The sequence below is a fragment of the Brachyhypopomus gauderio genome, chromosome 7, assembly GCF_052324685.1.
Source record: "Brachyhypopomus gauderio isolate BG-103 chromosome 7, BGAUD_0.2, whole genome shotgun sequence".
Taxonomy (NCBI): Eukaryota; Metazoa; Chordata; class Actinopteri; order Gymnotiformes; family Hypopomidae; genus Brachyhypopomus; species Brachyhypopomus gauderio.
The window spans coordinates 11,934,397-11,960,208 of NC_135217.1; the positions used below are offsets into that span (position 1 = coordinate 11,934,397).

Below are 25,812 nucleotides of genomic sequence, written 5' to 3' on the forward strand. Positions count from 1 at the left end.
GCACCTCTACAATTAAACAAGCACAGGAAGCATGAGCACACTAGTATTAACTGCTCATCACAGTTCCCAAACCAAAATGCTGAGCAATCATTAATCATTCAGGACTACAAGGTTTGCCGTTTGCTCAAGCCTGACCTTTTAGAGAAAGGTGCCTCGCCCCGCTGCCGGTACCCGTCCACTCAGTAAGGCTTCTAATTGGCTTATTTATTTATTTTAGAGAACTGCGGGGTTCATGGCATAATGGCCATTTTAGTGACTAAGTGTGAATGTGTTTGAACTGCAATTCACTCTTTTAAGGACCAGCACACGTGTGCATGTGTGTGTGCATATGTGTGTGTCATCATCGGTGTAATCACTGCTGTCAGTCAGGTCTACATCATGTGCCACAGCATTGTCTAGATTTGAGGTTTGATCCCTAATCTGCATTACAGTTGACATAGTGATTTGGTAAACAAATGGAACGTTGGTGTGTTCTCAAGGTCCAATTTAAAATAGATGCTGTGACTCACTGGCTTATATATTGCAGTGGGATGTTTTGGCTGTGGTTAGCAACCATCCTTACACTACTGAAAGTGTGAGACATGCAGACCAGTGAGAAATCCATTATGAAGACTGTCCAATGTGAGCGGAGCACATTCTTCGTTTCAATTGGTTCAACAGAATTATGCTCAATTCCCCTCATATAATGGATATGTTTAGAGGTAACAAATCACACCCAACAGGAGGCATACGGTGTAGTCCTTATCAGCCAAGTGTAGGTCTTAATGGAGCCCTGGCTACTGATCTGAGGTCAGCTAGGACGGTGCTGCGAGGGAGTTACTTGGTCCCTGTACTTGTTATTGCAGCTGATGTGCATGCGAGGGCATGTTGCTGTGCTCGTGCATGTGTTCATATTTGGATGTCAGTGTTGCTCTGTAGTATGCTTCTTTTCTTTTTTTTATTTGTCTTTTTTTCCACAGGTACTTGGGTTGAATGAAGAGGTTAAAAAGATTTAATAGTGTGTCTGCAGTGTGCGTGATATTTGGAGAAGTGTGTGTGTGTGGGAGGCCCTGCTTACTGAGACAGACTTTAGGATCAGTGGTGGGCAGAGATGTGTAGTCAGCAGGAAGTATTTCTAAATCTGTGATTCATAGCTGATGCCTCTGCAGACCACACCTCTTGGCCATTCACTCGCCCAGTCTAAGTTTTTATTCCCAACCTCGAGTAACTCATTTACTCATTCACTGGATTCTCATTCTTAACTCGGAGTTGCTCATTCGCCTCCTCACAAAAGGCTACAGAAATACTATATTGTTTTTATATTGCCACACACAGCAGCTGTGATATGCTTTGCAGTAGGTTAAATCACACTGGTCAACGCCTGATATAGCATGATTAAAATGGTCTGCATTAACTAAAAGTATTTTTGTATTTATATTTGTTGATCGCCCACAGGATTCTCATCTGGCACATCATGACAGAAAGCTTATTTTTATATTTCATCCTTGTGAAATATCGGAATAGCAAAGGTACATATTGAAACAATGATTAACTAACTGTAGGATGCAGTATGGCTGCATATCATTGGTTAGTCACCCATTCACAGGATTTAGGTATTCATGCCAGAGCTCGTTATATAGAGTTATGTATTCGTGCCAGAGTTTGTTATATAGAGTTAGGCATTTGTGCCAGAGTTCGTTATGTAGAGTTAGGTATTCACCCGTTCAGTGGATTCTTATTTTCATTGTCTTAACTACATTCTATAGCTCATGTATAACTGCAGTCTAGAGTAGCACAACAGAATTTGAAAAGGTCAGCAGCTGCCGCGGAGGGTCTCAGAACTAACTGAGCATCACTGTGCTGACACCAGCTCGCTACACCCAGGACGTAGCCACTCCACTCTCTGCAGATAAAATCTTAGCTCCACACTTTTTTCATCTCCATAAATGCATGCTGTTCATTCTTCTTAATGGTGGCAACAGTATAATGCCTTAAACATTAGTTACAGGAGACGCTGTAGCCCTGTCAGTGCAGTGTCATCAGTCTTGTCATCTCCTTAGAGTGAGTTGCAAAAGGCCTAAACAGTTTCACTCCCGTTAGATGTGGGAGGCAGAACAGCCAGTGACCTCCCTGAGCACAAGACTGGATGTTTCAGCATATACTGTTGAACTCGACAACAGAATTAAGCTTAATGGTATGTGGTAACTAGGGATGTCCCGATCCAGCTTTTTGAACTTCCGATCCGATACCGATATTTATTTGCACTTCCGATCTGATACCGATATCGGCCGATACCGATACCGGCCTATCCGAGCATGTATTAAAGTTTAAAGTTATTTAGCCAACTTACTTTATTGTCAAACTCATGTTGAAAAGCGTTTTACTCTTGATAACAAGTAGCCAGCTGAATTAGGTGTGTTTGAATAATACACAATGGTTGGTAAGGAGAAACTGACCTGTTTATTTAGCAATTAATAAACTCAAAATAGACAAAATATTAAATAACAAACAGAAATAGCATCAGTAAACCAAGGATTAAAAAGCCACAAGTGCAAATAATATTGTAAATTATATATATAAAAAAAAACACACAACCTGAGTGGAAAATAACATTAACATTAACATCCATCAGTGCTCTTGAACAAGTGTATGCCTAAGCTTAAAAAAAAATCCGTGCACATATCGTAAACTAATTAAAAGCAAAATGCCTTCTACTCCACACTTTGCTGCTCCATCCCCATCTATACACTCCCTTCAATTCAAACGTTTCTGCCAGTGTTAGTTGTGTAGGACCTTTCTTTTTGTCTTCGGTTTTCATTAGAAACTCGTTATGTTGTTTATGGTGATATTTCGCTAAATGCTTGATTAGATTGGTGGTATTAAAAGTTCTTACAGCTTTACTACAAAGCTTGACTTTACTGTGGCATATGTTGCACTCTACCTCTTCGTCTTTGTCATCCTTTAAGGTAAAATAATCCCACACAACTGACCGATAACTTCAAATTTACACGGCGGTCCGAGATGCCACGGAGCTAAATTGGGGCAGAAACTATGCTCCTGAAGGTGTGCTGGAAAATGCGGACCGGATTTTACTCTCACTAGCAAAAACTGGAATGGATTATCTAAATGGGTGCGCTGGAAAACCCGGATCGGACTTAAAAAAAACTGGTTCGGGAGTCTGGATCGGCATTTTCTCGTGTCTGCCGATCCGATACCGATACGCATTTTTTTGCTAATATCGGCGGCCGATCCGATCCAAATATCGGATCGGGACAACCCTAGTGGTAACGTTCTCATCACTGCAAACTAGTGTTTGATTATGGGGTCTTTTGTTTATTTTGTCTTCTGTGCACCTATGGACCTTTAAGATGAGATAAGAGTATAAGAAGCGTTTATTAGTCCCACACTGGGGAAATTTGCAGCGAGGGACAGGTGATACAGCGTTGAGCAGTATCGTCTAGGGAGGAGGGGAGGAACGCGAAGGGGTAGACATGGTGTCTACAAAATCTGAGAGCAAGTAATGAATAAGAAATTTGAGATTTTTAAAAAGAACTTAAAAATATAAAGTTATGAAAATCTTATATCCATGGTATATTCACAAATTGTACATGGACATTGCACGTCAGGGCGAGGATGAAGTATTTTTACAGTAGTGATGCCAATGGACAGATGAGAGTCCCACAGGGTTAGTCTGTACTGAGAGCAGTGTTGGTTGTACAGTGTAACAGCAGCAGGAAGGGGGACCTGCGATACTGCTCCACCACAGTGTCAAAAAAGACTTGCACTCCAAACGACCTCAGTCTTCTTAGCAGGTAGAGTTCCACCCCTTCCTGTAGAGCCTACTAGTGTTGGTAGAGTCTGTTCCGCCCTGTAGAGTCTACTAGTGTTGGTAGAGTCTGTTCCACCCCCTGTAGAGTCTACTAGTGTTGGTAGAGTCTGTTCCGCCCTGTAGAGTCTACTAGTGTTGGTAGAGTCTGTTCCGCCCTGTAGAGTCTACTAGTGTTGGTAGAGTCTGTTCCGCCCTGTAGAGTCTACTAGTGTTGGTAGAGTCTGTTCCGCCCTGTAGAGTCTACTAGTGTTGGTAGAGTCTGTTCCGCCCTGTAGAGCTTACTAGTGTTGGTAGAGTCTGTTCCGCCCTGTAGAGTCTACTAGTGTTGGTAGAGTCTGTTCCGCCCTGTAGAGTCAAGTCTACTAGTGTTGGTAGAGTCTGTTCCGCCCTGTAGAGTCTACTAGTGTTGGTAGAGTCTGTTCCGCCCTGTAGAGTCTACTAGTGTTGGTAGAGTCTGTTCCGCCCTGTAGAGTCTACTAGTGTTGGTAGAGTCTGTTCCGCCCTGTAGAGTCTACTAGTGTTGGTAGAGTCTGTTCCGCCCTGTAGAGTCTACTAGTGTTGGTAGAGTCTGTTCCGCCCTGTAGAGTCTACTAGTGTTGGTAGAGTCTGTTCCGCCCTGTAGAGTCTACTAGTGTTGGTAGTTTGTTCCGCCCTGTAGAGTCTACTAGTGTTGGTAGAGTCTGTTCCACCCCCTGTAGAGTCTACTAGTGTTGGTAGAGTCTGTTCCACCCCCTGTAGAGTCTACTAGTGTTGGTAGAGTCTGTTCCGCCCTGTAGAGTCAACTAGTGTTGGTAGAGTCTGTTCCACCCCCTGTAGAGTCTACCAGTGTTGGTAGAGTCTGTTCCACCCCCTGTAGAGTCTACTAGTGTTGGTAGAGTCTGTTCCACCCCCTGTAGAGTCTACTAGTGTTGGTAGAGTCTGTTCCACCCCCTGTAGAGTCAACTAGTGTTGGTAGAGTCTGTTCCACCCCCTGTAGAGTCTACTAGTGTTGGTAGAGTCTGTTCCACCCTGTAGAGTCTACTAGTGTTGGTAGAGTCTGTTCCGCCCTGTAGAGTCTACTAGTGTTGGTAGAGTCTGTTCCGCCCTGTAGAGTCTACCAGTGTTGGTAGAGTCTGTTCCACCCTGTAGAGTCTACTAGTGTTGGTAGAGTCTGTTCCACCCCCTGTAGAGTCTACTAGTGTTGGTAGAGTCTGTTCCACCCCCTGTAGAGTCTACTAGTGTTGGTAGAGTTTGTTCCGCCCCTTCCTGTAGAGTCCAATAGTGTTGTTAGAATCTGTTCCGTGCCTTCCTGTAGAGTGCACTACTGTTGGTAGAGTCTGCTCTGCCCTTCCTTTAGAGTGCACTAGAGTTTTCTGACCAGTCCAGTTTCTTGTTGTGCATACCCAAGTACTTATAGGAGTTCACCATTTCAATGTCCATTCCCAGGATGTTCACAGATGCTGGGTGGGAGTGTCTTTGCCTACAGGTCCACCACCAGCTCTTTCATCTTCCCCCTGTTAATCTGGAGGTGCTTACACTGACACCAATGCACAAAGACCTGGATCACTTCCCTGTATTTCCTGTCATGCTTGTCTGTGATGAGGCCAACAACTGCAGAGTCATCGGGATGCTTCTGTAGATGGCAGCTTCGTGAGCTGAATTCTGCAGTGTACAGACCAAAGAAGATCGGCGACAGCACGGTTCCCAGTGTACCTCCTATACTGCGTACCACTAAGGCAGACACGGGCCCGGGCCTTCCAGTGTGGTTGGTCTGTGTGGTAGTCCATAATCCAGCCCGAAAGGTGAAGGTCCATCTCCAGTTGTTCCACCGTGTCCCTCAGGAGCCCAGGTTGAAATATAAGAACATGAGGCCACATTGCAGGGTTGCCTGTCCCTGGACCCATGATGGACCTGCTGGTAGTCAGCCGCTGCGGTCTCACCACATGTAGCTCTCATGGGAGGGTTTTTAGAGTGGGGTGTGGACCTGCGTGTGCACACCCATGTGTGGTCTCCATGGGTTTAATAAGACTGTTACAAGGATGCACAGCAGTATCAATATTCACTTTCACACTTTCAGCTGATGATAGCTCAAACCCTCATCTTCAAGCCAAGTTAGTCACACCAAATATTGATTTGGCAAACTGAATTGACAAAGATAATCTATTAACACTTGTGTTTTTGAAAGCCTTCTTTCTTTGCACCTGACTAAAGCCTTTGCACAGTTCTGTATATGGAAATACTGATTACAGTCCTTATCTTAGAAGTGTCATAAGCATCTATCCATACTGCCACTCAGATGATGTTTGTATGTCTATCCTCAAGTGTCTGAAATGGTTCCATACAGATCTTTACTCCCATGACAAATGGTTCAGAGGCTTGTTTGTTGTGGACTGTTAGCATTGGCCTTGTGCACTGCCTCCTGGTCTCCTTTGAAATGACTAGCCAGTAATTATGCTCCAAAATGCAAAAAAGGTTAATAATCAAATAAATTAGGGGCTACTCTGCCCAGTATCTGCAGGCAGCAGGGACTTGAAAGTGAGACGTTTCTCTAAACTTGGGCAACAAGAACCGACCAAAGTACTTTTATGGAGGAAAAGGCAGAACCGTCTCTCATGAGAGCCAGTGGTGTTGCCGTGTAAAAAGCTGAGCTGCTTGAGACCCACACCAATACTGTGTGTGTGTGTGTGTGTGTGTGTGTGTGTGTGTGTGTGTGTGTGTGTGTGTGTGTGTGTGTGTGTGCGCGCGTGCAACCCACGGTCAAAAGCAATGGGGCTTTTCTGTTTCGCACTTCTTTAAGCGCTGCCAGCGCGTCTTTGATGCGTGGACGGGCTGGACAACTCGCGCCGCCTTGTCCCCAGGGTGGACTGATGCTTGGCATCAGTTTGTCCAAACATGGCTGTAAGTGGTCAGGCAGCCCCCCCATGTGCCCACATTCACTAAACTAGGCGCTGTATTTCACCCCCTCACCTATTAACCTGAGCCCAGCTGGACTACTGCTCAGAGAGTCAGCTCTGCTCTCCTCTACCCTTACAGCTTGCAAACAGTGGACCCTAATCTCTCCATCTGAAAATCCCTTAGTGTGATGCCACTAGCCAAACTGGATGGATATTTAGTGGTTACTAGCAGCCAGTAGCTATTAGTTAGGCAGGCTCAATGCAGATATTTTATCTGTTTCTCTCTCTCTCTCTCTCTCTCTCTCTCTCTCTCTCTCTCTCTCTCTCTCACTCACTCCCTTACTGCACCCCCTGTGTGCTCTGTCTCCTCATATGGCACTAATTGGCAAAGCGAGTGATGTTAAGCTCCTGTAAGAGTCTTACTGTGATAGCCCAGAGACACACAATAGACTTCTCACCGAGAGAGAACGAGGCATTGTGGGAGCCTTCACCATGGGGCTCTTGCACATGGCTGGACCCCAGAAATATCTCCTCCTTTGTGCATTCTTGCTCAGCTAGCCTCCTCTACTGCCTCTGCCTCTCCCTCCCTCCCTCTGAATGTATGGCTCAGTTTGGACCGGTCTTAGATAAACACCCTGGGAAGCGGTTGCCTGGACACAGATGAGCCATGCTTGTGGGTGAGAATGCGCTGGTAATGGCTGTAATGCTGAGGGGGGAGCGGGCGTGCTCCCCGGCTCCAGCGGCTGTTGGGCATCTTCACACCTCCTTCTGCCATCCTTTCATCTGGAACGTCTCCACGCACGTTTGTCAGGCGAGTGAGCCTTTGAAGCGCCGCAGGAAGTTGACTTCAAATTAGACTGAAGTGTTTGGAAATGCAGTATGTCTGCTTCAGTCAGTGCTATCGTGTATAAACATCTTGGTGCATCTCTCTCTCTCTCTCTCTCTCTCTCTCTCTCTCTCTCTCTCTCTCTCTCTCTCTCTCTCTCTCTCTCTCTCTCTCGTGTCTGCATCTACTCTACCATCCATCTCTACATGCATATTGCCATGTTGCTTGTCCTAAAGTGATTCTCATTGTTGGCTAGTTGTCATGTGGTCAAAATATTACCACTTGAGTCATATTTTGTAATATGACTCATGTGGTTGTATTTATTTATTATTTATTGTGGTCATTTAATATGTACCACATAATACAGAAGTGCTACTGGGCTTGAATTGTTTGCTCAGTCTCTCTGCTCTCTCTCTTTCTCTCTCTCTCGTCCTCTGTTTATTTACTTTTTCTTACTCTGTTTCTTCGTAGTTTCACTAGGCTAACTCTCAAGGGCTCTTCCTCAAACCTTTCTTCATTCCCATTTCGTTCTGTGTCTATCCTTCTCATCTGCATATAAATGTCAGGAAATGGCACACTCTCTCCCTCTCTCTCTCCCCTCCTCTCTCTCTCTCTCTCTCTCTCTCTCTCTCTCTCCCTCTCCCCCTCCCTCTCTCTCTCTCTCTCTCTCTCTCTCTCACTCTCTGAAATGTTCTCTCCCCAATTTGTCCACAGACCTGGTCTATCAGTAATTGCTGGCGATGTCATGTGACCGATTGGTTCTGGGAATTCAGAATTTTTAGAGCTTGCTCATGTGTCAAAAGTTGTTTCCACAAATTTGAATCACAGATGGCAAGAGCTGTGGGGGGGGTATCTGTGTCTTGTTCTTTATTGAGCTTTTTTAAATTTAAGCCGTCATGGGTGGCAAATTCTGGTTTTGCGATGGACGGATTTGTCGGGGATGACTGGATTGGCAGTTGTGTGATGAAGGATTGTCATGCATTCTCATGAGCCAGTCGAACACTTCCTGGTCAAACATTCACTATGATAACACAAGATAGCTGGTAGAAAGAAAACAATTATTGCTTTCTCAAATGCTAGCTTATATTTATTATCAACACCAGCAATTGCTAGCATGGGCAGTGTTAAACTGGCAATGGAAGTGTCCCAAAGGCACACAAAATTATATAACAAAATTATATAACACTATGACATTTGTGTCTAGTGTCTACATTAGGAACTGTCTGATGGTCTGTATTAGTGCAGTTGCATGGCAGATGGGCATAGTAGAATGCTAACCCAAGGGGCCCACTCAGGTGGCGTATACTATAGTAGAATGCTAACCCAAGGGGCCCACTCAGGGGGCGTATACTATAGTAGAATGCTAACCCAAGGGGCCCACTCAGGGGGCGTATACTATAGTAGATTGCTAACCCAAGGGGCCCACTCAGGTGGCGTATACTATAGTAGAATGCTAACCCAAGGGGCCCACTCAGGTGGCGTATACTATAGTAGAATGCTAACCCAAGGGGCCCACTCAGGTGGCGTATACTATAGTAGAATGCTAACCCAAGGGGCCCACTCAGGTGGCGTATACTATAGTAGAATGCTAACCCAAGGGGCCCACTCAGGTGGCGTATACTATAGTAGAATGCTAACCCAAGGGGCCCACTCAGGGGGCGTATACTATAGTAGAATGCTAACCCAAGGGGCCCACTCAGGTGGCGTATACTATAGTTTATGTCCAAGTTTATATTGTTGGCCCTCCATGGTCACTGGGGCGAAGAGGTCAATCACACATACATATAGTGCTGTGACTGTCAGAGTGTGTGTGTGTGTGACTGTCAGTGTGTGTGTGTGTGTGTGTGTGTGTGTGTGTTTTGTAACACGGATTCCAGTTGGCTTGGCAAGATTAAGTGAAATGAGAAAGTGGTTTGAGACAAACAGGGTTGGGTCACTATTACAGATGTGGCTTGGGTTAAGGTTATAACATGATGGTCACCGCTACCTCTATATGTGTAAGTGCTAAATTACATTTAGGGCTGTGATAGCATGTGTTTTATCTTGAAGTGGAAAAAATGTATTAATAAAATAAAATTCTGGCCTCTTTTAGGTCAATAACACATACAGCTTAAAAATAAATGGATACGTTTAAGGAGTAATGATATGCTATAGGCAAATTACAGCCATAACAATAATGGCCAATAATACTGTAGTCTGATTTGGCTTTTTCAAAGAAAATAGTAAAATAACATATTAACCAGCTAGAGTATGGGTAGATTACCATGAGAGAGGTCTGCTTGCTTTAAGCACTTGCAATGACAATCAAGTGTTAACGGTATACTTCTGTCTTTTATGTCTGTGCGTTCTGTGCACTCAAGCTTAGAAATAATTGAAATCATTTTGATTAAAGTGTTTTCTGAATTTGTATAACATTTATGAATTTGCATCGCATTTGTAAAATGTAGAGCATGTGTGTTGTCATTTTGATGAAAAGTCTGTGTGTCTGCAACGCATTTTTCATTTGCAGTGCAATGGTCTTTGTGGCCAACGTGGCCCACAGCACCCTGATGAAAAGTTTAGCATGTCAAAATATTTAGCATCTTTCCTCTCTTGGTCTGACTAGCTGTGTTTCGTGTCTTGATGCTGGTCCAGCAGGAGGACCGCGTGCTCTCTGGCGCACATGTAAACACGCCGAATGGGAAGATGGGATTCACTTCCATTGATTTTCACTGTGAAACTATCTGATATTAAAACATATCTTAGAGTGCACAGATCCCAAATCCTAGTTTTCCTCCACAAGACCTGTTAACACATAGCCAGTGTGGCGGCAAGCTTGAAATGATGTTCTTATTCTTAACAAATGTGATTACACATTTGTTACATCAAGATCTCTTTGAAGTATGGACAGCTCATACTGTCCTCACCGTGGTACAGAAGAACTGATTCATGATCGACAATTTCCTGACCGTGAAGTACGAACTCACACGAGCATGTGAACGATGCTCATTAGTGCTGCATCTCTGGCTGCTCCCAGCACCTCCAAAACATGCTGAGCAGTGCAGTGCATTCTGGGACATCTGGGAACCTGTTGCCCTTGACCAAGTTAAGGACTGATGCCACTGATTGCCTGGTCTGACTCAGTGGTCAGCTTCAAAGACAAAATATTGAATAGTCTGATCCAGCAACATGTTGTTGCTTCAGAGCCCCTTGAATATATTTCATAACACACAGCATATGCATTACAATAACGTTCAAATTTGTGGTGTCGACAGTAATGGGTTCATCCTCACAGTAGCATCACGTGATCGCACTGTAAATAAATGTAAATGTGCCATATTTTGTCAATTGTGATTTTTCACTGCAATCGAAATTTGTCCTCCGCTTTTTACACACACACACACACACACACACACACACACACACACACACACACACACACACACACACACACACACACACACACACACACACACTAGTGATTCCTAGGGGGCTGTGGTGCCACACATGCCCAGAGCAGTGGGTAGCCCTAGCCCAGTGCCCGGGGAGCAGTTGGGGTTAGGTGCCTTGCTCAAGGGCACCTCAGTCATGGCCTCAGGTCTGGGAATCGAACCCACGACCCTCCGGTCACAAGACCATCTCCCTACCTCCAGACCATGACTGACCATGACTGGTCTGTTGCAGTAATGCAGATATCATCACATTCCTAACAGCTCTGTCTTATCCTCATGTGGACCACAAAGAGTCAGACATCCACAGAAATGAAATCATCTGACGTGGAATCCTGCAACTGCTATCTGTCAGTTTTGCTAATGATGTTCACAAACGGGCACAAATGAAAGGTGTATTATGTTTGTTGCATTATGTAATGATCTGCTGATGTTGATGTAACGCTATCAGAAAACGGAGCAGATGCGTGTGATACATAACAAAACCCATATTCTCCCAGTGCCCAGATATCCCAGAATGCCCTGCTCCACTCAGCCTTTTATAGAGGTGGTTGGAACAGGCAGGCAGAAAGGCAGAACTTACTGCCAAAATGCAGCCTTCCCTAAAACATGGTGTCTAAACGCCTGTGCAGAATGTTTTATGTTTAACGATGTAAACATGGCCCCGGGCGAACTCGGACACGGACATCGCTTATTTAAGACTCTCACGGAGGGCAGAGAGGCAGCAGATAAAAGCGGAGCTGTGCTGGTCTAGTATGAGGTTTTGGGTTCCAGGTCTGGTAGTGGTGTCTGTGCAAATTAGCAATGTAAATAATCTGGCGTCATTCTCTTCCGGAAGCACAAGAATTCCAGCTCCATTAATAGTTTTCAGACTTTTTCTCATGCTCACTCACATGCATTAAACATCATTAATATCACCATGAATACCAGGCATCCCACAGGGGAAAATGTCTCTCTCTCTCTCTGTGACAAGGTCATTCACAGTCCGTACAACCCTTTACTAAGAACCTTTGTAAAAGCTTTATCCTCCTAAAGACTTGATAACTCTACTTTTCTGTCTTTCTCTCTCTTCTCTCTTACACCCTTCAACGCCCTTCATTGTCTCCTTCTCATATTCAAAGGCAGATTGACCACTTGCAGTTGAAGCAGAGAGGGAAGTCTGTCTGTCTCTATCCTCATGTCTCTCTGTGTATCTGTCTGTCTATTCTAAACTGATCTTGCATGGGCACTGTAGGGGATTTATGGGTTATAAGACACACTGTTGAGTTAGCTGTATACTGTAGAGAAGCATTACAAAGTCACAGGTGTGCCTCTTATCCTATTCATTTGTTTCCAGTTACAGACTTTCGTCTTACTGAACAGAGTACATTCTCAATTTCTCTGACAAAACATGTTTCATCTAAAAGATACATTTACTAAAAGATGAAACATTCTTGACTGAATAGATCTGTAATTTTTAAGTTAAGCGCTGTTCTGTGTTCTGAGAGTTCTGTGACTCTCAATGTCCTGTACTGATTTCACAAAGGTTCCTTCAGTTTATGATCACAGTAGTCAAGATTTATCTTTGTCAGAGATCAGAGTTCTTTCTGTTTTTGAGGTCTCTCTAGGATCTAAATAGTATTGTTCGTGGACTGAGATCAATGAGTTATCCTGGTTTATGAATAGCAAATTAAGAGACTGTTACATTTTGATGAATAATGAATTCTGAGGGAGATCAAATGCTGATTGGGGTGTGTTATGGCTTTCCATGTGTGTGTGTGTGTACGTGTGTGTGTGTGTGTGTTATTTTCCTGGTCTTACAGAAAGATCAAATGTCTCTCGTTTTTACTCCCTCTCTCTCTTTCTTCATTCCTGTCTTTCTCCTTCTCTTTTTCAGTTCAGTGGCAGCAGGCCTCAACTCTCCCGCCAAGACCAACTCCATGGAAAAAAAATTGCACCTCAAAAGTAAAGAACTACAAGACACCCAAGACAAATGTCACAAGGTAGCACATATAGTGTGTCAGTGTGTGTGTCAGTGTGTTTGTGTGTGTGTGTGTGTGTGTGTGTATCCGTTTCTGGCCTTGTGAAGATTAGCTGTCCTCACAAACCCAATAAAATAACATTGATTACATGAGAACATTTTGCTCGTCCTCATATTTACCAAAAAAACCTGTGTGTCCTTGCACTCATTTCTGTATTTGCATGAAATGAGATTGAGGCAATGCTATTGAGGTCATGTTAATTCACTGTGTAATTACAGTTTCGTTAAACCCAATACAGGAGTAATGGGATTCCAAACCTTGTTCACTTTTGGAGCCAGTAGTCAATCTGACCTCCCACTTTATTAATAGCTTCAATTAATTGATCGATTTAGCACAGCTTATTTAGCAGGAATGTGGTGTCCACAAGGAAGACATGTTCTGGTTAGAGCTTACATCAACGTGTACAAGCACGCATGTGCAGGGATTCCGACTGGTTCCCTGGTGACCGAGAGTACCGACTAAAGTGTGTGATGTCTGGATGATGGCTGTCGCGTTCTCCCCGCTGGACGCCGCTGTGAAATGATGTTAGACCTGGTGCTTGTGTTCGTGGCGGCTCAGATGGAGCAGGAGATCTCGCGCTTCCAGCGTAAGATGAGCGACCTGGAGACGGTGCTCCAGCAGAAGGATGTGGAGCTCAAGGCCTCGGAGACGCAGCGGAGCATCCTGGAGCAGGACCTCGCCACCTACATCACCGAGTGCAGCGTGAGTGACCAGCCTGCCTGCGGTTGGGGTCATGCGCCCGTTAAGACCACTGTGCCTCAGTCTAGCTGAGGGAGTAAGGTGGTCTTACATCTGCCATCGCACCCAGTGTCTTTAGCAGATGGGCTCTTAAAGGACCCACTGTGTGCCACTAAGGGGCTTGTGAATCTAGATCTGTGACGTTATCTGTTACTGAAGCATGTGGTCGGTGCATATCGGTGAATATAATACCCTGTGTTGTCTATGTGTGACACTGGTGCTTCTAGGGATTATTGTATTTAGGGATGTTATTGTAATTGTGTTATTGTCTGTGTTATGTATGACATCTGTCCTGTGCTTGCATAACTGTGTGTGTGTGTGTGTGTGTGTGTGTGTGTGTGTGTGTGTGTGTGTGTGTGTGTGTGTGTGTGTGTGTGTGTGTGTAGAGTCTGAAGCGTAGTCTGGAGCAGGCTCGTGTGGAGGTCTCTCAGGAGGACGACAAGGCCCTGCAGCTGCTCCACGACATCCGAGAGCAGAGTAACCAAACTGCAGGAGATCAAAGAGCAGGTAGAGACCCTCACACCAACACACACACACATGCACACACACACACACACACACACACAGTTATGTGTACACACACACATGCACACACACACACACACACACACAGTTATGTGTACACACACACACACGCTCACCACACAAACACACACACGCACGCACAACACACAGGTGCGCGTACTCACATGACACACATACCGCACGACACCACACGATCACCGCACAACACATACATACGACCGTTGTCTCATGCAATATCATAACGCAAGATCACTATAATACAGCGCATCATATACTGCATTACACAACCTTATAACAGAACTGCCTTATAGCATTTCTCTCTCTCTCTCTCTCTCTCTCTCTCTCTCTCCTCTCTCTCTCTCTCTCTCTCTCTCTCTCTCTCTCTCTCTCTCTCTCTCTCTCTCTCTCTCTCTCTCTCTCTCTCTCTCTCTCTCTCTTCTCTCTCTCTCTCTCTCTCTCTCTCTCTCTCTCTCTCTCTCTCTCTCTCTCTACTCTGACACGCAGCACTTATGTCCATGATTGTGCAGCCACACCTGATCACTGAACATTTTCACCTCTGTCAGCACAATACCATTAAGAGGCCATTAAGATAGTGAGGTTGGAGAGTAACATGTAGGCTGGAGTCTGTAGTAACTAGACAGTGACACAGTTCTTGCTGCTTTAACTCTGTGTTCCTGCACATTGGATCTGAAATGAAATGATGACTGTAATACTCCAGCATGGCCTTTAATCTGAGGAGTCCCTGGACGTCTTCCCTGGGTGAGCTACTCCGTGTGCAGGTGCTCGGTGCTGCCTGGAACCTCCTCTGCACTGGATCATGCTGTTCTGGAAATGTACATTAACCTTGGCATTTGCTGCCAATAATGTAGAATAATGTATGTGTGTGTAATGGAGTCATATATAATAATGCACAGCACTAATAATGCAGACCCTTGTGTGCGCTGATGTTAGAAGGTACACTGTGATCCTCCACCAGTGTGTTTAAAGGAGCAGCAGACTCAGTGCAGATGTTCAGTCCTCCTCCCTGATTCTGTCCCTGCCTCCATCACTCCTGTATTATACCATCAATGGAGGAGAGCTGATTCAGCACTGAAGCCTGTAACTTGGTTGACATTCAACAGGCACTTGCGTTTATACACACACACAGAATTGTTGGGTAGGTTTGCGCTCAGGCTGGGGACCTTGACGCTTAACACAGCCCTTGAAGAAACTTCATCGGCTTTTTGTTCTCGGTCTGTTCAGAGTAGTGTCATGAACTCATGAGGTACAAAGAACAGCTCAGCCTCAGCTATAATGGAGGGAAATGGAGCCGGCTCCATCTTTTTTCTTTCTTCTTCTTTTTTCATGCTGCTTTTTTTACTTATATGGAGATGAAGTAGTGGAGAAAGAGACTGAGGATGAGTGGGAAGATGTACATGTGTGTGGGAGGATGTACGTGTGTGTGGGAGGATGTACGTGTGTGTGGGAGGATGTACGTGTGTGTGGGAGGATGTACATGTGTGTGGGAGGATGTACATGTGTGTGGGAGGATGTACATGTGTGTGGGAGGATGTACATGTGTGTGGGAGGATGTGTGTGGGAGGATGTGTGTGGGAGGATGTACATGTGTGTGGGAGGATGTACATGTGTGTGGGAGGATGTACATGTGTGTGGGAGGATGTGTGTGGGAGGATGTACATGTGTGTGGGAGGATGTACGTGTGTGTGGGAGGATGTACATGTGTGTGGGAGGATGTACGTGTGTGTGGGAGGATGTACATGTGAGTGGGAGGATGTACATGTGTGTGGGAGGATGTACATGTGTGTGGGAGGATGTACGTGTGTGTGGGAGGATGTACATGTGTGTGGGAGGATGTATGTGTGTGTGGGAGGTGTGTGTGGGAGGATGTACGTGTGTGTGGGAGGATGTATGTGTGTGTGGGAGGCTGTACTGTGAGTGGGAGGATGTACATGTGTGTGGGAGGATGTACGTGTGTGTGGGAGGATGTACGTGTGTGTGGGAGGATGTACGTGTGTGTGTGGGAGGATGTACGTGTGTGTGGGAGGATGTACGTGTGTGTGGGAGGATGTACATGTGTGTGGGAGGATGTACATGTGTGTGGGAGGATGTACATGTGTGTGGGAGGATGTACATGTGTGTGGGAGGATGTGCAGTGTGTGTGTGGAGGATGTAGCTGTGGTGTGGGAGATGTACATGTGTGTGGGAGGATGTACGTGTGTGTGGGAGGATGTACATGTGTGTGGGAGGATGTACATGTGTGTGGGAGGATGTGTACGTGTGTGTGGGAGGATGTACATGTGAGTGGGAGGATGTACATGTGTGTGGGAGGACTGTACATGTGTGTGGGAGGATGTACATGTGTGTGGGAGGATGTGTGTGGGAGGATGTACATGTGTGTGGGAGGATGTATATGTGTGTGGGAGGATGTGTGTGGGAGGATGTATATGTGTGTGGGAGGATGTACATGTGTGTGGGAGGATGTACGTGTGTGTGGGAGGATGTACGTGTGTGTGGGGAGGATGTACGTGTGTGTGGGAGGATGTACGTGTGTGTGGGAGGATGTACGTGTGTGTGGGAGGATGTATGTGTGTGTGGGAGGAGTGTACGTGTGTGTGGGAGGATGTACGTGTGTGTGGGAGGATGTACGTGTGTGTGGGAGGATGTATGTGTGTGTGGGAGGATGTATGTGTGTGTGGGAGGATGTACGTGTGTGTGGGAGGATGTGCGTGTGTGTGTGGGAGGATGTATATGTGTGTGGGAGGATGTATATGTGTGTGGGAGGATGTACATGTGTGTGGGAGGATGTACATGTGTGTGGGAGGATGTACGTGTGTGTGGGAGGATGTACATGTGTGTGGGAGGATGTACATGTGAGTGTGAGGATGTGTGTGAGAATGTGTGTATGGGAGGATGTTTGGGAGAAGGGGGAAACAGCATAATGACTCATTTCTCTGTGGCGCTGTGCATGCGCGGGCACACAGGCGAGATGCATCTCCACGGAAACAGCAGCCATAAGTGATTAGAAACCTCTGGGGTCGGTGGCAGATTTCAGTCCAGCATCCTAATGTAGAGTTTTCCTACTCTGCACACAAAAATGGCCCTTTTACTAGCATACAAATTCACACACACACAAGCATACACGGCAGTAACACCCAACCCTGTGACTCATATGACACCACAGACAGACACCACCACCTTATGAGTCTGTCATCAAAATGCACACGGGCACGTGCACACAAACTGTAACACCACGTCCTCACGCCCCAGAGAACGAACAGTGATGCACATTACAGTGCTTACGCAGAGATACTGTAATAAGTCCCCACATGTCCTTCAACACACACAGCCTCCCGGAGCCATTACACGAGTAATTGGGTGTCTCATATGAAAGGCCCATTCAGAGAATGATTAATCCTGAGTTAGAAACGCGGCTACCGCTCTGCTGTGTCCACAGATGATCTTTTATCAGTGTTTGTAACATAAATAAATAATGCCGTCAGCATTGTGGCAGCACCAGCTCGCGGGGGGATTTGGCACGTGTCCCTAAAGAGCCTGTCGTTGGTCGTCCCGTCCCAGATCGGTCGGTCCCACACCGTGCGTGCGTTCGATAACAATCTGCTTCGGTCTACAGTACTGCCTCTTGGCCAGTCATTAGGCTTCCCCTACAGATCGAACTGTTGTGCCTGCGTCTAATTGCAGTGTGTCTTTTACTGCTGCCACACGTGTGCACCTTTCTGAGTCACACGCACCGCAACTCTCCTAGCGTGACTAGAATAGCATATTTTCCCCTGAGACGGAGGACATGTTTAGAGGGGGGGGCATATCCTTCACACATCCTGCAGTCGCTGTCTACCGGCCAGCTGTGTGCCTGACCACTGCAGGAATGGCGGCAGCACCCCCCCCCCACAGAGTCTCGCACATCATCGCTCCTCTAATTAAAAGAGAGAGCGGCGCTCGGAGGCGTGAATCTGGCCCTCGCTTCTGCACTCGGCCGGCGGGCCTGGCGGCGATTTGCGGGCATGACCGAGAGCGACGGGCGAGCTGGGAGTTTTGATTTAGATGGTAATTTGGCAGAGGTGAACCTGGGGGAGCCGCGCTGGTGCAGGAGAGTGTGAGCGGGGCTCGCTGGCATCGGCGTGCGTGGCCTGGTGTTTGTGGTTAGTCACACGCTGCTCAGCCCAAGACATCGCTCCAGGATCGTGGCGCCTATCAGTGCTCGAAGCCGTTTCCTTTCTTTGTGCTCTGTTTCTGTTCTCTATCTCCTGCATCACTCATCATCACATCGTCGATCATTAATCGTCTGTCTCCCTCTCACACACACACACTGCACCACAATATCATCTCTGTCATGTTCACTCGCTCTGCCGCCTTTAGCCTGTGGGTGAGGGGGGGTGTGTGGCCATAGGGGGTCTCAGTAGGGAAGGTGGTTAGTGCATTGATTGATGTGCCATGTGTCAGTGGGGCTCCTGCCCTGCCTCCAGGCTTTCTGTGAGTCTGCACCCGCCCCGCCTGCCTCGCCACGGCTGCTCTTCATCTGCTCTTCTCTTCTCTTTCCTTTAACCTCCTTATCTGCATGTTTCGCCTTTCCTTGATCTTTCGTTTCTCCCCTTTTCAACCTCCGTCCCTGTCCCCGCCCTTTTCAGACCTGTGTGCGGGGCCTGGCCCGAGACCGCCATCACGCCAAGCCCGCTGACATTTGGAGCCGGGACTGTGGAACACAATGGCAGACGTGCGCGCTCTCTCTCCCGCTCGGTTCTGCAGAACTGTTTCCCCACCGCCCCCTGGATCGATCCTGACATTTCGCTCCCCACCCGCACCGGCTGTTGACTCAGAAGAGTTTGACTTAAATAAAAGGAGTGTTTCCACGGTGACGGGCCCGAAGTTAAAACATTGCGCGTTTCATCACGAACTGCTGACGCCTCCCTCTGCCGCTACCTTCAGCCCTGTGACTCATGGTCCCCCCCCTCCTCCCGCTCCGCTCCCACTGCAAGGGATTATGGGTGGCGAATTTGCTGGAGCACAGTGCCATATCGCTCAGTAATTAAAATTTCAATTGAAATGTAATAATAACAGTAAGAAGGCATTTATTTAGCTTTCATATGTGGAATTAGTCACCAAGTGACAAATCTAGAACTAAAACAGCAGTGCTGATAACGATGAATTCTGGGCAGGCTGATGCTGCTGCTGCAGCTGTGTGTGTGTCACGCAAAGCAGTTTGAAGCCCCCTGGTAGAGCCTGGTTCTAGTACCACAAGAGTGTTACATGGCCCTGACACAGAGGGAGCACATGTGCTGTCAGACTGATTAACACTGGACAACAGGCTCTGCCACACACATTAAATGTACATGTAAATGTACACATGAGAATGTGCCCCACTCTACATTACTCAGCTACATCTGATTGACATGCAGTACTTCCCATCATGCACTGTGTGCACTGTGTGCAATTGGCTGCTGCTTCTCGCTGGTGTATGATTGGTCGTGTAAGTCCTGTGACTTGTACCCGTGATAAAGCAACCTGGGTATCTTAAAAGCTGCTATATAAATTGAACATTCATTTATTCATTATAATAGTAATAATCTGGCCTATTATTATGCTTTGGCGTTATTATGTTTTAATAATCTGTAATCTACTCTACTGTAGTCTACTTTATAATACTGTAGTCTACTTTACTGTAGTCTACTGTAATCTACCGTAGTCTGCTGTAGTCTACTTCATACTACTGTAGTTCACTTTATAATACTGTAGTCTACTTTATACTAGTGTATTCTACTTTACTGTAGTCTACTGTAATCTACTGTAGTCTACTTTATTCTATTGTAGTCTACTTTATAGTACTGTAGTCCACTTTATCTGACCTATTATGCTTTGGTGTTATTATGTTTTAATGACATAATACAGAAATCTTTTATTCTTATACTACTGTAATCTACTTTATACTACTGTAGTCTACTTTACTATAGTCTACTCTACTTTATAATACTGTAGTCTACTGTAGTATACTTTATAATACTGTAGTCTACTTTACTGTAGTCTATTTTATACTACTGTAGTTCACTTTATAATACTGTAGTCTACTTTATACTAGATTATTGTACTTTACTGTAGTATACTGTAATCTACTGTAGTCTACTTTATTCTATTATAGACTACTTTATACTACTGTAGTCTACTTTACTCTGCAGTAGTCTACTATAGTCTACTTTATAGTACTCTAGTCTACTTTATACTAATGTAGTCTACTTTACTGTAGTCTACTTTACTCTACTGTAATCTACCGTAGTCTGCTGTAGTCTTCTTTATACTACTGTAGTTCACTTTATAATACTGTAGTCTACTTTATACTAGCGTATTCTACTTTACTGTAGTCTACTGTAATCTACTGTAGTCTACTTTATACTACTGTAGTCTACTTTACTGTAGTCTTTGAAGTGCCACAGCTGCTAAACTGTCCACTCAGTGCTGCTGTTGCGGTTGGGCCGTTATGATTTTATAACCTGCATTCTAAGCTTTTTTTCAACTGCTTTGTTTTGCGTCCACTTAAATACGCAGAGTAAATAAATCCACTGATGGGTAAATAACAACCTCATCATGAGAAACCTTAGCTGCATGGGGTCCATAGCGTGCTCCGCCCCGCTCTGAAGGTTTGCCCCATACCCTCCGTTCACTACATTGTGGCATTTTTCTCTTCGTCTCTCAGCCATTTCTGTGGAGACGTGAGGTGCTTGTGCGCTTGCGAACAGTGTTGCGACAAGGTGGAGGAGGAGATAGAATAGAATGAAGATTGAATGAAGAATGAAGATTAATCTTTTGCCTGGATGTAGTTTTAGATGATTACTGTATTAGTATGTTCTAAACAATGGGTCATTTCACCGGGCCATAAGGTTGGTCTGCAACTCTGCATGCCCTTTCTATGGGCAGGTAAACATGTTTGCATTTTTACTGAAACACCCACCCAAAAGCTGTGCCTGCCCCTCCCCTCACATCAGTCTGTCCCTCCCCTCACATCAGCCTGCCCCTCCCCTCACATCAGCCTGCCCCTCCCCTCACATCAGCCTGCCCCTCCCCTCACATCAGCCTGTCCCTCCCCTCACATCAGCCTGCCCCTCCCCTCACATCAGCCTGCCCCTCCCCTCACATCAGTCTGCCCCTCCCCTCACATCAGCCTGCCCCTCCCCTCACATCACCCTGCCCCTCCCCTCACATCACCCTGCCCCTCCCCTCACATCAGTCTGTCCCTCCCCTCACATCAGCCTGCCCCTCCCCTCACATCAGCCTGCCCCTCCCCTCACATCAGCCTGCCCCTCCCCTCATATCAGCCTGCCCCTCCCCTCACATCAGCCTGCCCCTCCCCTCACATCAGCCTGCCCCTCCCCTCACATCAGCCTGTCCCTCCCCTCACATCACCCTGCCCCTCCCCTCACATCACCCTGCCCCTCCCCTCACATCACCCTGCCCCTCCCCTCACATCAGCCTGCCCCTCCCCTCACATCAGCCTGCCCCTCCCCTCACATCAGCCTGCCCCTCCCCTCACATCAGCCTGCCCCTCCCCTCACATCAGCCTGTCCCTCCCCTCACATCAGCCTGTCCCTCCCCTCACATCAGCCTGCCCCTCCCCTCACATCAGCCTGCCCCTCCCCTCACATCAGCCTGCCCCTCCCCTCACATCAGCCTGCCCCTCCCCTCACATCAGCCTGTCCCTCCCCTCACATCAGCCTGTCCCTCCCCTCACATCACCCTGCCCCTCCCCTCACATCACCCTGCCCCTCCCCTCACATCACCCTGCCCCTCCCCTCACATCACCCTGCCCCTCCCCTCACATCACCCTGCCCCTCCCCTCACATCACCCTGCCCCTCCCCTCACATCACCCTGCCCCTCCCCTCACATCACCCTGCCCCTCCCCTCACATCAGTCTGTCCCTCCCCTCACATCAGCCTGCCCCTCCCCTCACATCACCCTGCCCCTCCCCTCACATCACCCTGCCCCTCCCCTCACATCACCCTGCCTCTTGCCCTGTTGGCACGTCTTTTCTTGAGAGCGAACACACAAAAAGACGGAGTTGAAATGTCTGAAATGTTAGAAAATGTGAAAATGTTCGCAATTTTGGGGACTTTTGTGATTATTTTAAGAAATGTCTACCCCTCTCTCAATGGCACATCATTCTTACGATCTGCAATTATTAAGTTAAGCTTGTATGATCATTTAATAGATAGTGTATTAAATTATATCTAACTAATTATTTCAATGATGGTAATTTTCCTGCCCTCCTTGTGATCTCTCATATCTCTGCCTCTTCATTTGTAATATGATAATACAACTGTGAGGATGTCCCTCTGTGGCTGCCATACTCAGGAGTACCATGCCCAGCTGGAGGAAATGCAGGTGACCATCAGGCAGCTGGAGGAGGATCTGTCAGCCGCACGTCGCCGTAGCGACCTCTATGAGACCGAGCTCAGAGAATCACGCCAAATCAGTGAGGAGCTGAAGAGGAAGGCTGTAGACTACCAGCAGAGGATCCAGAAGGTAGGGTGGGTGTGTGTGTGTGGGGGGGGGGGGGGGGGGGGGGGGGGGCTGGGTGTGTGTGTGTGTGTGTGTGGGGGGCTGTGTGTGTGTGTGTAAATGCAGGATCAAGGCTTAAAGTGTGTCTAAAGTGCTGTTTAGCCATGAGTTTAGCTAAAGTAAGTGTGTGTGTGTGTGTGTGTGTGTGTGTGTGTGTGTGTGTGTGTGTGTGTGTGTGTGTGTGTGTGTGTGTGTGTGTGTGTGTGCGCGTGTGTGCGCGCGCGTGTGTGTGTGCGGTTCACCAGGCCAAAGAGCAGGGCAAAGCTGAAGCGGAGGAGCTGCTCACTAAACTGGAGAAGGTCAGCACCTCCGTGTCTCCTGCGCTCTACACCAGCCACTCTACTGCACTGAAACATCACCCCCCCTGTGGAGGGCCACCGGGGCTCGGGATTCAACCTCATGGGTCTTTATCCTGGCACGGTGCCTGTGTTCCTCCTCTAAAAGTGGCCTGCAGTAACATTACAGCCTGCAGTGCTCACAAATACTCATTTATAGATGTAAAAGAAATGATTCTCTAAAAAGCAATCATATTACAACATATTAGGCTACACTGAGAGCGAGTGTGCATGTGGGAGATAGAGAGCGTGTTTGCGTGTGTGTGTGTGCGTGTGTGTGTCTGACACCTACTAGCACTCAGTCTGTCTGTCAGTCACCCTAAACTGCTTATTCACTTGCTACTCTCACACGTTTTGTTCCTCGTACAGTGAGACCATCTTCAGTTGAGTTAGATGTGTCACGTGATTGATCTAATGTGATGATTAGAATACTTAACATTTTGGGGTTTTTTTTTACTACACAATTATTACTCACCAGTACATAGAAAATGAGGGCTGTCACAATTGCTTTCCACAAATTACGTTATATACCTGACCGAACTCTCACAAGGCAACCTCACTTTCTCTATGACAGTTTGCTGTTTATGGTACTGGTTGAGAGGTGGCCATTTCTCAAAACCCTTTTCCAAAAGGACGTTCTGGGCTTACAAGGACGTTTTGGTTCTGGTTGTTTAAAGCCAACCTTCAACTGATCTGTGGTCTGCTCTAATCCTTCTGCTGTCTGCGTGTCTCCTGGTTCCAGTCTCGCCAGTCTGCTTGTTTACTCACTTCTCAAAAGTGTAAATGACAGTGGTTTAGAGTATATGCTGTGCCCTTCAGAACAGCTGTGTGTGTGTGTGTGTGTGTGTGTGTGTGTGTGTGTGTGTGTGTGTGTGTGTGTGTGTGTGTGTGTGTGTGTGTGTGTGTGTGTGTGTGTGTGTGTGCGTGCGTGCGTGCGTGCGTGCGTGCGTGCGTGCGTGCGTGCGTGCGTGCGTGCGTGCGTGCGTGCGTGCGTGCGTGCGTGCGTGCGTGCGTGTGCTATTCTGAGTGTTCTTGCCTGATGTTACGATGGATCCTTTGTCTTTCAGACCAATGCTGAGCAGCAGCTGAAGATCCAGGAGCTGCAGGACAAGCTTTCCAAGGTAGTGATCTACTGGACCAGCTGTGAGATCAGAGTAGATCAGGCGTGGCCTCTGTTCTTCCTCTGGTTAATGAGTGTGAGAGTGGAGAGACTGCACACGTGTCTTATTCCCCCAGGCGGTGAAGGCGAGCACGGAGGCCACGGAGCTGCTGCAGAACATCCGGCAGGCCAAGGAGCGTCTGGAGCGCGAGCTGGAGCGCCTGCGCAGCAAGTCTGACCCCAGCGACACCCTGCGCAGACGCCTGCGTGAGACAGAGGCAGGCACTCCCTCTACAACCCCACGCCACAGCACACGGGCCCGCTCCTCATGGGTTTGGAACGTTATAGTGTGTGTGTGTGTGTGTGTGTGAACGCAGGAGGGCCGGAAGACACTGGAGAACCAGGTGAAGAGGCTGGAGATGGTGGAGCGCAGAGAGAATAAACTGAAAGACGACATCCAGACTAAGTCCCAGCAGATCCAGCAGATGGCTGAAAAGATCCTGGTAACGCCCCTTTCCCCTACCTGCCCCCTACCCCCTCCTTATCTCTCCCCTCTTATTCCTGCCCTGTTCTGTCCCCCCATCACTCATTTATTCCATCTACCCCTCTCTCATGCTTGACTCTCATTAACTCTTATCCACTCCACACCTGTCACTTCATAGGCTGGACAACACGGCATGTTGACAGCCACTCACACTGATCATTCTGCTCTAATGGGATCACCCGTCTGCCGGTGCGCACACACACACACACACACACACACACTCCTGCTCCACTCTCAGCCCATCAGGACCCAGACTCTGCTGCTACTAACACACTCCTGCTCCACTCTCAGCCCATCAACCCAGACTCTGCTGCTACTAACACACTCCTGCTCCACTCTCAGCCCATCAGGACCCAGACTCTGCTGCTACTAACACACTCCTGCTCCACTCTCAGCCCATCAGGACCCAGACTCTGCTGCTACTAACACACTCCTGCTCCACTCTCAGCCCATCAGGACCCAGACTCTGCTGCTACTAACACACTCCTGCACCACTCTCAGCCCATCAGGACCCAGACTCTGCTGCTACTAACACACTCCTGCCCCACTCTCAGCCCATCAGGACCCAGACTCTGCTGCTACTAACACACTCCTGCCCCACTCTCAGCCCATCAGGACCCAGACTCTGCTGCTACTAACACACTCCTGCCCCACTCTCAGCCCATCAGGACCCAGACTCTGCTGCTACTAACACACTCCTGCCCCACTCTCAGCCCATCAGGACCCAGACTCTGCTGCTACTAATGCACAGCTGTCCACTCTCATCCCTTTTAATTGCTTTCTTATCACATCTAGTGCCTGTTTATGGGAAACTAGTTCTTCTGTGACAACTCTTAGTGCTCTGCTTGTAATATGTCATATTTATTGACATCATATGTACTGTATGTGTGTGTGTGTGTGTGTGCAGGAGCTGGAGGACAACCTTAGGGAGACTCAAGCTACAGCCCAGAGGATGGAGGCCCACCTTGTTCAGAAAGAAAGACTTTATGAGGACAAGATCAAGGTAGCTGATGGTGGATTACAATGTGCCAAACACTTCCAACACAAGAACAAAA

General features: G+C 47.2%; 1 protein-coding gene across 1 annotated transcript in view; it reads left to right on the forward strand.

Moving 5' to 3' along the window:
- cita (citron rho-interacting serine/threonine kinase a) overlaps positions 1–25,812 on the forward strand; it is a 68,150-nt gene that overhangs the window by 18,845 nt on the left and 23,493 nt on the right. Inside the window, 10 exon segments of the mRNA XM_077011739.1 lie at positions 12,812–12,917; positions 13,515–13,658; positions 14,081–14,176; positions 14,178–14,201; positions 22,573–22,743; positions 23,025–23,078; positions 24,182–24,235; positions 24,351–24,491; positions 24,591–24,716; positions 25,665–25,760. Coding sequence (XP_076867854.1) covers positions 12,812–12,917; positions 13,515–13,658; positions 14,081–14,176; positions 14,178–14,201; positions 22,573–22,743; positions 23,025–23,078; positions 24,182–24,235; positions 24,351–24,491; positions 24,591–24,716; positions 25,665–25,760 — 1,012 coding nt within the window.